This window comes from Crocodylus porosus, unplaced genomic scaffold (genome assembly GCF_001723895.1).
Source record: "Crocodylus porosus isolate Cpor-Errol unplaced genomic scaffold, CroPor_comp1, whole genome shotgun sequence".
Taxonomy (NCBI): Eukaryota; Metazoa; Chordata; order Crocodylia; family Crocodylidae; genus Crocodylus; species Crocodylus porosus.
Genome location: NW_017728886.1, coordinates 150,784,079 through 150,796,955, shown reverse-complemented (window position 1 = coordinate 150,796,955; position 12,877 = coordinate 150,784,079). Strand labels below are relative to the sequence as shown.

Below are 12,877 nucleotides of genomic sequence, written 5' to 3'. Positions count from 1 at the left end.
GCAGTTGCCACGGCAACTCCGGACGCTCAGTTCCAGGGAGCGGGCGCGCCTTGCGGGGGTGACGTCATGCTGCCGCTCATCACGTGACAGGGGAAGAGCCTGAGAAGGACAGCGCAACAGCCCCACCCCGCCTCCCTTCCTTCACCAATCATCCGGCGTCTTTCAAGTAGGGACCGGCGCATGTCAATGACTAAAAAGCCAGGCGCTGGAGTGGAGGGGGAGAGCTTTTGGGGGGGGTATTGCGCCTGTCCTTTTGTTTGCGCTTGCGCGATAGTGGGAGGGGGTGCTGAGGGGGAGAATGAGTGGGGCCAGTGCGGCGGAGGCGGCGAGGGGGGAGTCTCCGCTGCCGGGCGGAAGGAAGCGGGAGCTGCTGGTGACGGCGGGGCTCGCCCAGCCCATTCTCAAGGGTGAGGGCCCTGGGGCGGGGCGGCTGCGGCTTGATTCGCGTCGGGACCACCGTTCACACGGGGGACCACTGATTCGGATTAGTCCCCAGGGGCCGGGCCTGGGCGCCTCGGGGTGGGAGCCGCAACAAACGTGCTTCATGGGGGTGAGCAGGCGGCAGAGCAGGGAAGTGGGGGCTCCGTGGGCAGGGGCCAGGAGGCAGTGGGCAGAGCAGAGGGTGGTGTGGCAGGGCCATGAGAAAGGAGAGAGGGTCCCTACTCCCCAGGGTTGCCATGTCTTAAATATGAAATTGTTCTGTCAGAAGCTTAAAATTACCGTGTTTGTGGAAAAAACCATTGTACTCTGAAAAATGTGGAAATAAGCCTACAAATCTTCTTCACTTTATATTGCTCACTGTAAGTTGCCAGTGAGTGAGTGAGAACTGGGTCATCAGAGCTGAAGCATTTCTTTATTTTGAGGCAAGCCATCATAAGAAAGCACTGACAGCAAGCCCAGGGGTTAGTTAACACTCCCTGAGACTGCCTTGGGTTTTGTATAATACTGCATCAGCAACCTGCCTCGAAAATTATCAGATATTTTGAGCTCTCTTGCTATTATTGATTGTACCAGGGTTGAAATTATTGTGTAAATACAATAATTATTGTACACCTGGCAAAACTGTTAACTCCTGAGGAATGAAGACTTAAGAAGGGATCATTGTAATGATGAGCCGAGAAGTCAAATGACTCCCTTCAGCACTGCCTGACTTGAAACGCTGCTGCTGCTGCTGCTAGCCAGTTGGTTTGCAACTTTGGATGGAGCAGGAATCAAAGTGGGGTACAAGGGCACCTCTGGATCTGCCCTGCTGCCACATGACCCTGAGTGTTGGGAGATCCTTTTTAAGGGTGCCAGGGGCTGGGTAAATTATAAGAAACCAGGAGCTCCACTGATCTTTTGTAGGGAGGAGTTAAAAACTGCTTAAAGGACTGAAATAAGAGCTCCATGATGAGCAGTAAATAGAGCAGGGCAGAACGAAGGGTAGCTTGATGGGTTTTATGTCAAGACTATTTCAAAGAAGTGACTTAAAAAGAAGGGTTTAGGGCTATATCATTAATTTTAGGATTGAAGCCAAAATACACATTAACTTTATTGGCTTGTCCATTTATTTGCTGTCTTGTGTATTAAAAGGCCACAACAAACTAGGCAAAACAGAATCAAAAGATGTTGTTTGGTTGTGGTTAGAATCAAATGTATTTAAGCGTAAGAGCCTTAAATGTAACTTCCAATTCATAAAACAAAATCTAGCCACCTTGAGCATCTTGACAACGCATCTCGTCCTTCACTGAAAGTTCTTCTCATGCCAAGTTACTGTTCTTAACTCTAGTCTGCAGAGCTGTGAAATTGCTGCTCCTGGTAATTAATGTAGCTCCTAACAGACAGCAGAATTGCCAAATGAAGAATGGCTTAATTAGTGTAACACTAAAACCATTACAGGAGGAGAGAGGGCTGATAACATCTGTGGAATAAAGAGTTTAGTAGGAATTGGGTAGATTATAATGAGACATGAAGTAGTTGATTCTCTCAGCACTGCTTGACTTGAAAGGTTGCTCTTACTGCCAGGCTGTTGGCTTGAAACCATGGGCGGAATAGGAATTTAAATGGGGTGCAAGTGTACCAATGCATTACCCCCTTTGAAGCTGCTTCTGGCTGCCAGACCAAGCACTGGCATCTGAATCTAACCGACTGGCTGATTTTTAGCGTGTGGTATGTTAGCCACCCATTGGAACACACATGGTCTCAAACTGGCTGGACTCAGGTGCATGGCAGACCCCTCTGATTTGCTTAAACTGAGAGGTGCAGATCTCGGCTGGGAACGGGTGCCTCGTTTGTCTCCCAGCCCCCTTGTCCCATTGGAAGTATTAAAGAAGTATCTAGATCAGTGCCTCAGAATGATGGTAGCTAATTGGAGTTAATAGCCATTTCATCTTCATGTGTAAACAGCTGCCTTCAGAATCCTGTTTTTGTACAGACTGATCAGCCCTGGATTAAACCAGCTGACATTTTCTAGTCTTTGTGCAGTTTTTTTCTCAGTAGTGGCAGCTACAGCAAAAGCTCGCTAAGCTCAAAGGCATGACACTTTAAACAGGTTTAAACTCAAGGATCTGTTGGTGCCTTTGCTGGTGCTTGAAGCTGTCCTTAGTGTTGGTTTCCTTCTGCTGTGTACCTTGCCTGTTAAAAGGGAGGGGGAGAAGCAGCTGCTAGATCTGTCTACTGGGGAGAAAAACTGAAAAACTTTATTTCTTGTGGCATTTGTTGCAAGTCAGTGGGTTCATTGACGGGTGGGGGAGCCTGCTTGATATGATCGTGGCATCCTTTTATATCTTGTGGGCTTTTTGGAGAGCAGTGTCCCTTGTCGTTAAAGTGCTCCCTGCCTATGCTCCAGGGTGTTTGGAAAAGTAAACCATTCCCTTCCATTGCTTTTGTTCTAGATGTTGGTGAAATTCATTCCCGACTGCTGGATCACAGACCAGTGATCCAAGGAGAAATACGTTACTTTGTTAAAGAATTTGAAGTAAGTATTTATCATATGGAAATAGCTGTAGTAAAACTGCAGCATTTCATTTAAAAGTTTATCAAATGCTTACCTGCTGATGTGATTTGAAGCCATTTTTGTACCTTTTTAGAAAATCTTGCTTATACATGTTAGAAAGGTTTATTTGAAGCATACATCATGCACTTCCTCTATTGAATAGATGGAAATGTTCTTAGCAGGTCACTGTTATGGAGTTATCTGGAAAATGAGGCAAGAATTAAAAATAAAGCAAGCTCTTTCCATACCTAATGGATGGCTTCCCCAAGCTTGCCAACCATTTGTTAATATTGATCAAGAAGAGAGTAACTGATCCATCCTTGAACAGCTCCTAGAACAGTGGTTCTCAGCCTTTTCAGAGTTGGGGCATGCCTCCACTATTTTTTTTTTAATGTGATGGCATCTCTGTTTGAGGACCACTGTTGGTGCTGCCTCAGCTTAGCTCAGTGCTTCTGAACCAGGAGCTGCTGCTGCTTCATCCAGGTGAAACTGCCCAATGTGCCTGCTGCGCAGCCAGGGCATGTGTACACTTGTGCTGAATTAGGGCTGTCAGATAACCCTAAAGCAGGATGGATGAGCTGGCTCAAGCTGTAGTTTTTCCTAATCAAGCCCCACTGTGCCTATCCAAAGAAACAAAGGCACATGAGTGGAACTGGTCCTTGTGCCTCTGTTTCTGAGAGAAGCTTGAGGGGGAACTGGACAAGGGAGGACTACAGCCAGAACCAGCTCTCCTGTTCTGCATCAGAAATCCCTAATGCAGCAGAAGTGTGTGCATGCTGCAGCCCTGCCTATGGGGCAGTTTTACCTGGCTGCTGAACTTGTGTTAAAAGTGTTACATTACATCTGTGCTGTAGGTTTAGCAAGCTTGCATTGGCTACATATGATGTAATTGTGATCCTTTTCCTAGTATAAATAAAACCTGTGATTCAAAGGGTAAATATGTATTTCTGTTGGAGTACCACTGCAGCATTGCTGTTGGTAACCTACCTGGCTAGATCAAAACTAACTCTGGTACCTCTCCACGTGTTGCACTCAAACCTCTGACTACAGTAAAGGGCATGTCCAAAGGGGAGTGTGTGTGTTACAAGGTGGTGTCACTTGCTAACAGAACCAGGTATAAAATCAAGTATATTTAGAGTTGTAGATTAAATAATATATGATGATTGTTAGTTACACTGGTACTGAACACCCACACATCTGGTCATCCTATGTCGAAACAAACAATCAATATGGTATAAAATATCACCGACACAAATTTTTGCCTTTTGCAGTACAACATAACAGATTCTGTTTGTTCAGACACCTTCATAATTATTTGTTGCCTCAACTGTCTGTCGGACTTTTTTGTCTGGAATGCAATGAAGTAATCTAGTTGTGATGTTACAAAGTCTTTTATTGATTGTTACAGACCTAACATCCAAGATGAATGACATTCCAGGTCTGGCAGCAAAAGAGCCAGAATAACTTTAAATGGTGTAAATTAAGAGCTTTCTAAAAATCTGAAAAAAGTATTGTAAATTTGTAGCTGTTAAAAGAGTAGATTTCCCATCCTAGCTCCTCCTATGATTTCCTTTTTTCTTCCCCGCTCCCCATCCCCAACAGCTTTGAGAGAGTTGGTGAGTGAAACACTGCATTGTTGAATTGTGAGATCACCCTGAGCAAGAATATGTTCAAACTAACTGTAATCAGTTACATTCTGGTTGGTACTTAAGGGTTTGGTCTCTGATGGCATCTGAGGTCAGGATTTTCACATGTATTTATTGAGGGGGGAGGTTCTACTTGGTTATTAATTAGGTGTAAATGCCTATTTAAACACATCTCTGCACTGAAGTACATTGTGTATAAGCTTGAAATTCGTATGTATTGCCTCATGCTGATTCTTGTTGGACTGGAACCTAAACAGGGTCACAGTGTGGACTCTTGGTTTAATAAGAGAGCCATCAGTGAATGATAGCACGATGTCAGGTATGATACAGTAGACAATATTCAACCCAAAGTGTTAAGGATAATTATGAGAATTGTAGTATTGAGACTTTTTTAAAATAGCATGAATACTTGACTGTTAAATGCCACAGAAACTTTCAGTAGCATTACAGGTATTAGCTCAACTATTCTGTTTAGCTGAATTTGGATAATTGTTTTTATGAGCATATTGCATTCACACTGAGGTGTCCACAGGTTACAGTATATATCTTTTTTTTCCATCATAACATAGGTAGCAGTGTTGGGTTTGTTTCTGGGGTGGCTTTGGGTTTTTTGTGTGTTTGTTTTTTTTTGTTGGGGTTTTTTGGGCAACTAATAGTTTTAGTGGAGGGATGACAGTCCATGCCAGACTGTGACATTGTTTAACATTCTGATTTGCCTGTGTGGTATTCCACTGGCAGAAGTAGAGTTCCATATCAATGCACATGTGTCATGGCTCAATGCATAGGATCAGTGAATTAATATATCTTTTTAGCATTTTGTATCATGAAAGACTTTTCCTGGGCTTTAAAAAAGTTATTGTGGGAAGGCCTGATACCTGCCTGCTTTATCTAAGGTCATATTTGGCAGTCAAATTTGCCCACAACTTTTTTTTAAAAAAAAAAAAAGACAACTGAAGCACTTTTCGTGATAGTGTTTTGTTCTGGAAATGTGTTAGTCTAGTTATGAGTGCCATAATCTCTTTTTAAAAAGCCTATGTAACCCTTTCCTTGCTATGTGTATTGATACAGTATGATAAATTTCTTGCACAACTTTTTAAATTGTTGCGCTTCTCGTCTTCAGTTAAATTTTAACAGGTCATGATCTCACTCCCTTGAAAAGATTGAAGACTTTAAAGAAGAGAATTTTATACAAGATTAATTTTGAAGGTGTGAAATATAGTCACCACAAGGTGGCAGCAAAAGTTCAGAAAAAATTAGTTGTAAAAGACTGTAAGAATAACTTTTTACTCTTAAATATTTTTGAAGAAAAATAATTCGGTATTAAAAGGCTTCAATCAAGGTCTGGTTAGCATGGTGCACACCTCTGATTAATAATTTTTGGTTCTTTTTACATAAGCTCCAATACAATTAAATGGCATTCTTTTTAGCTTGTACTCAAGTTCTGTAATAGGAGAAGAGTTACTATGGGTCTAAAACATGCAGGTGACTTGTATAGTTATCCTTCCTTATTTAAAGATACATTTTAAGTAGATTTAATTTGGCCCTATTCTAGTTCAAGAAGTCAAAATTAATGGTTTGCGCACTCTTTTTGGGGTTTTATTTTTTTGTTTTGTAATTAAAGCCATGAACAGGTGCTTTTCTCAACACTAAAAGCTAGCATACAGGCTTTCAAGGTTTTTCTCACACAATAAAATAATTTGTTCCCTGAAAACACATTATCCCTTTTAACCAGCAACTTCAAAGAGCATGCCTGTATACTTACCTTGGAACAACTAGTACCCCACAGGCTTTTGCTCTCCCTCTCTCCCTCTAAGGCTCTATGATATCCTACTCAGAGGCCAGCTGTCGGGGCATTCTGCTGGAACCTTTCTACTGCCAGGCTTGAACTATATCTGGACTCATCAAAACTGACTAAGAGGCATCAGACATGCTTGGGGGGGAGGGGGCAAGAAGAGCAGCTACTCATTGACAGCCTGGTATCAGGGCAGGCTGTCCATCATTGGGCTCCCTGGGGACGGAAGAGGACCCAAAGAGCAGCACCATAGCCTCCTGCTTGCCTCTGAGGCGACTGTGTAGCTGTCCAGTCAAGGGACTGGAACTCCTGTACAGCTCCCTTCTCCCCATGCTTTTCATGGAACTGGAAATTCTTATTGTTCAAATGGAACACCAGTCCATACCCTAACAGTAAGCATCAACAGTCCTGTATTTCTGTCCACAAGATGTATCCTTTGAATTCAAGGTAGAGAGTACAGGGATACAGTGGACATTTTCCAGCCTCGGGGCTTCATCACATTCTTTTCTCCTGTTCCATCCAAATGTCACCTACCCTGTCTACTCAAATAAAACAGGCTTTTTTCTCTTCCAAAGTGCATGGAGGGGGGGAGCCTCTCATCTTACATTTGCATACAAGGAAATCTCAGTGAATACATTGTCTATCACTAAACTACTGCCAAAAGCAGCATGTGTTCAGTAATGGAAGCCAACTTCGAGGTTGATTAAATGTAGCTGACTCTGAGCTCGAATGTAAAACGCACAGCCCATATCAGGCAAACATACTGGATTTTTATTTATTTTTTTGTGATAGTTGGTGTTTTGGGACAAGTCGGTTCGGAATTGTACAGCCCATCTAAGTAAGATATGTGGTAGTGCTCATTGTGCACAATCTCCCTCGATGTCAAATGTCTTTTTCAAGTCATGGTGAGCCACTACATTGAATACATTCAACTTCCTCTTTACCTTCACAGCTGAGCTGTGCCTTTCTTTCCCATTGCTAGTATGTCCTATTTCTTCATCAGCCTTAAATGTTTATCAAACATCACCAAACGGGGTCCTGAACAGTTTACCTTTCTGCCTGTTGTATATGCACAGTGTAGGCCCACCGTCCATGACATGGAGCCAGATCAGGTTGCCCTGCATCTCATCTGCATATACATTTTTGGAGGATCCTACAATTCATTGCAAGACTACCTAGTTCCAGTCATGAGTGAGGATTTAATTAGCACGTGGATCCTTTGTTGGGGTATCTGGAGTACACACACATACTGAGTAGTGCTGGGGTCACCATGGTTTGAAATGCTATTGACTCTGCTGGGGCCCATGCAGTAAATAATGAACCTTTGGGCTTTGGATTAATATGCTTAATTTGTACTCTATATAAGGAGGTACAACTTACTTGGCAGGGGAGATACTGTGACTACTAAGGTGGTTTTCCTAGTCACTGGGGATAACTACTTTTCTGGCATGAGGTAGTACCCATGGAGGTGATGTATAGTTAACCTCCCACTTTCATTTCCAGTGGGAAGATCATGGCTTTACACCCACTTTGTGGAAATAAGAGATTCCTTCCTAGCTTTCTCATGTGGCCATATGGCTGAGGACAAGTGAAACTTGGGGGCATACAAACTCCAAGCCTCCAGCCTTGGACCTGTAGGTAGAATGTCCGCCAAATGATTTGGAAGCATCTGCCTCCCTAGGTGGAGATGGAGGATGTTTGCCAGTAGTAGGGCCACATATGGTTCTTGAATGACTCGCAGATTTGGAATTGATTTGGCTTGGAACACGAAAAATTGTACTTAAAAATAATATAGATATATGGGTACAGTAAAATTCCTGCTATCTGACATTTAAATAATCAGAATACTTCACTAACCGGAATTTCTGGCTGGCTGGTCATGGGAAGTGGGTGGGGGAAAGCTTGCACATGGCAGCCACTGCTGCCACCCACCACCCAGTGCTGCTGCTGCTCCACTGTGCTGAGTGGCACTCCTCACTGCACCCTGCAGCTGCTGCTGCTCCATGTGCAGCCACTGCCACCCCCACCTGCCCCCTGCTCTGTGTTATCTGAAAACCCAACTGGGTTATTTGAAATAACTTGAGTTTTTACATAACCGGCAATCCCCCTACCCCGGGATACCGGATAACAGAGCTTGTACCTATAGAGATATATAGGTACAAAAGTGCTGCTTGTAAGTGTGTATATGGAGTACCTGTGCTAAAACTTACAGTAGTTTTAAGAGTTAAACTTCATTAATTCTGGATCAGCTAAGTCTATGGGTACTTGTAATAATTTCCCTATATGCAAGTATAACAGGTATGAAGGTCAGTGTTTTCAGATTTGTCCCTCACTTCCATGTGCTCAGGGATACAAACATTTGACAGGATGGGGGAAGGGGCCTCAGGGGGAAAAAAGCTGTGGGGGCAGAGGCCAAAGGAACTACCTGACCCCTCAGATTTATTTTCCTTGCTGAAGCAGTAGGAGAGGGACAAATTCAAGGCAGATCTCCAATAATTAGATTCTACACATGGAACATTATAACGTATAATTTTTCCATATATAGAATATAATTTTTCACAGGCCACTTTATATACAAGTAAATATGATGCAGTACACCTTAAAGCTTGTTTACCATGGCTTTTATCCTTCTAGTACCAACAACTTAAAAAATAATGAAGTGAAAGTTTACATATTTACATTTATTTAAAGCAATAAGGTTAGAGGCAGTTTACAACTCCTTAAATCCTGACACTTACTTCTGATTTTGAGACATGAGGTACATGTGCTTTAAGCCTGAGGCATAAAAGATTAACATATACTCTAGAGACTATTGAGGACAAGTATGCTATTCCTATCATCAAGAGTTCTGTGCTGGAGGAATTGTTTTCTAATAATCCTAGAGCTATGAGGTCAGGAAGTCTGGGGTCTGTTTGTGAGTTGAATGTCTGCACCTTAAAATGGGGCAGTAATACATGTCTCTCTTTTTTGTGAAGTACTGTTAGAATGTAATCTATTATATAAATTTGTGATTAGCAAATTACACTCCAGGAGTTGTCATCTTGCAGTTCTGTGTATCAGTGTTTAAACCCCAGGCAGTAAAAACTGTCCTGAGGTTTTGGTCTATCTTTGAATCTGTAGATTATTGCTGTGTTGCAGATGAGTCTTAACAGAAGAGTGCTTTGACCATCACGCTGTAGTATAGTGGGTAAGGTGCATCCTCTATCGCTTAAGAAGCTGGGCCACAGGGAAGCCGAGAATGAGTCAGGTGAAAGGAAGCCAACATGGTAGAACTTGACTTGGTAGGTTTCTCAGTAGAGCAGTCTGGGGAGCTGCGAGTGTGGAGCCGAAGGCTTTCCCACATTCTCTTGCTTATTCTTCTAGTCCTGTGACTTGCATTCCTGGTGGTCCAGTTCCCCATCTCATTCACTAGGAATGAAGGCTTTCCCGATTCTATAAACTGGGGGTTTGTCATGTTCTGGGAAGGTTTAAGGTGCAAGTTAAAATCCTCTTGGGTTGAGGAGGGCCTGGGTAAATGCTTTAAGCATTATGCAAAATGGGGAATGGTGTCATCACCATCCTAAGCTATGGTTTTTAGTTGAACTCAGTACTCTTCTAGGTTGTGTTGTGGGCTGAGCCTGTTGTAGCTACTCTGGGGACTTGAGGAGAGTGTAGTTGGCTCCCAAGCACCAATTTGGATTGCTGTGGAGCTTAGAGTTAGGTGCCAAGCTGCTCAAGCTCAGTCATTTTTGAAAATGCCCAAGACACTAAGTATAAATGTCTAGGGAATTTTGTGTGCTGAATAAGAAACAGCAAACCAAGTCAGATGCCTAATACATACTGTGGTTGCTAGAGCAGAGCCAAGCTGCATAGTTTTTTGTAACTTTGCTGCCCTAATTCTGCTTAAGTTCTGTTTCTGTATCTTTGGCACTAATTTAAAGCTGACTCCAAAACTTACTTGCTTTCATAAAGCCCTGGATATCTGCCAGTTATGTACGTAGCTTGTATTATTGCATTTCTCAGCTAAAGTGAAGCTGTCAGCCAGTCAGGAAGTAGAATGACTGTCTTTTTTTTGTCTGTAAACTTTTTATTATTCATGTGTATAAATGTAGCGTGTTCTGCTCTCCTGCTCTTCTCTTTTTGGTATACACAACAGTTATTGCAAATCAGCTCTCTTCTGAAATAGCGCATTTCTCAGTTTACCACGTCTTATTAATAAAATGCTAACATTTTCACAGAGGCCAGGAATGTGCCTGAAATGGATTTCTGTGTTACGCTAGTAAGACAACAACTTCATTTCTTAGTAAAGCCTTTTTCACCTGTAATATAAAGATCATAAATAAGGTAACATTGAAGTGACAACAATGATCCGTTCCATTAATTGGAATGAATTTAATAGCTTAAAACCTTGGGAACTACAGTATTTCTAGAGCAGGGGTGGCCGACTTCTTAGCAGCCAGGGACCGCACATAGTACTGGAAGAAGACCTGAGTGCTTCAGCCTCTTCCCCCATCAAGACCTACCACTACCATGCGCACAGCCCAGGTCTCCCCTGCCACGTGCACAGCCAAGTTCCCTCTTGCTGCATGCACCTGAGCTCCCCTTCCTGGCCATGTGTTACATGCTCAGGACAGCCTGACACTCCCTGGCCATATGCAAAGCACTCCAACCCCTCTTCCCTCTGGGAACATTGTACAGGCAGCCAACCTGAAGCATGCCATGCAAGGACCCTGGATCAGTACTTTTCTGAGCATGGAGCCCAGTAGCTTCCAACCACGCACATAACACTGGCAGCCTGGCCCTCGTGCTGCAGTGCCTGCGCCCCCAAGAGTGGGAGCAGGAATTGGAAGCTGGAGGAAGGAAGAAGAGGTTGGAGACTGGCTGCAAGAGTGGAGTGGTAGCTGGGATTGGGGAGGTGCGTAAACTGACTGCTGTCAGGGCCCCAGTCAGTCAGCCCAGCTATAGTGTGTGTGTGGCAGGGGGGTGGGGTGTTAATTCATGGTTACTGATTCATTATCCACTTAATTTCCTGTGTGTCTTATACTTGACATATTAAAGATGCATGCTCCAGGTATCTGAGAACAGAATCAGATATGTTACTGCAAATCTTGAGGCATGCCTCTATAGCTAAAGAATTTTAAAATGGTGGCATGATTATCAGCCATTCAGTAAAAACATGCAAGACACAAAGATTTTCCTTCTTCCATTTTTCTTACAGGAAAAACGTGGCCTCCGTGAACTGAGAGTTCTTGAAAGCCTCAAGAACATGATCTATGAGACAAATAACCAAATTCTTCCGAAATGTGAGGAGGTGATGCATGACAGTCTGAATGAAGCTTTCAAGAGATGTAAGCAAGAAGCTCTTTATTCCTTTTAAAATATTACATTAAAGAAAACAATTTAAAGTACTTTGAACTTAGCAGTGTTAGCACAAATCATATTTTATGCTGGAATATAGTTCAGTCATTGATCATGATAATGCTTAATTCTCAGATCCGGGCAACTTTAGAAGCTGTGAAACAAGTGTATTTTCCCCTAATTTGGCTGCTATTAATGTTATTCTAAAAGCTTCCATTGAATTCACTAAGAGGTTTTCATACTGTAGAAGGGTAGCCAAACTTGCCCTACATATTTGTAATGGGAGGCAGTGTCATCAAGTAGTTAGAACACTGGACTGAGCTTCAGTTCCAGGCTCTGCCACAGTGCTGCTTGGGTGCCCTTTGCCAAGTCACTTAACATCTCGATGCCTCCATTCTCTGATGGGAAGTGATGATACTAACCTCTATAAAGTACTTGGAGATCTACAGATGAAAAGTGCTATTTAAGAACTAGGTATTATCCCAAACTTTGTATGTTTGTGAAAGAAGGCTCCTGTTATTACTAGGAAACTGGCATTGGTACATTCTTGTTAACTGCTTACTTGTATACAAGAATTTCTCTACTGAGATCCCTGTCTTACTGATTTTGTTGGTGCTTTTGTATTCTATACTTTCATATCAGCAAGCAGCACAGTTGCCTGATTCAGGAAATTAGGCAGTAACCCCAAAGTTTAATCTAAAGAGACAGTTAAATAAATTGTTTGCCAGGTGTGTTCCCATTCCCCCTCCCTTTCCCACTATTACTTTTTGCAATATTTCACCTCTAGTATGTTGCATAAACATGCTATTTAATCTTATATGGATTTATATGGATCCTGATGTGTATAGGCCTGTCTGTTCTACCCAGCATTGTGCTAGGGAGAGAAGCAGTGGAGCAAGCCATATTCACTTTGTGCATGCTGGCTTCTGAAACTGATGTCACTTACCCAGCACCACACAAGGGAGGCTATGGGCCAAGACCAGAAGAGTGAGCTTATTGGCATGGAGCCAGTGTTGCATCAAACTGATTCCATTCCATCTGCTTTCAGAGTTTCACCTTGGTGCTCCTTAAGACTGTCCTGGGGAGATGTATGGGGTGCCCATAAATTAGTATGCTTGTAATAAAGGT

General features: G+C 42.8%; 1 protein-coding gene across 2 annotated transcripts in view; it reads left to right on the top strand.

Annotated features, from left to right (window-relative positions):
* Positions 1-285: 285 nt before the first annotated feature.
* BLOC1S5 (biogenesis of lysosomal organelles complex 1 subunit 5) overlaps positions 286-12,877 on the top strand; it is a 35,692-nt gene continuing 23,100 nt past the window's right edge. For both annotated transcript variants that reach the window (XM_019543096.1, XM_019543085.1), the window contains exons 1-3: positions 286-407; positions 2,874-2,956; positions 11,610-11,739. In XM_019543096.1, coding sequence (XP_019398641.1) covers positions 299-407; positions 2,874-2,956; positions 11,610-11,739 — 322 coding nt within the window. In that variant the 5' untranslated portion in view covers positions 286-298. The remainder of the gene's footprint in view (positions 408-2,873; positions 2,957-11,609; positions 11,740-12,877) is intronic.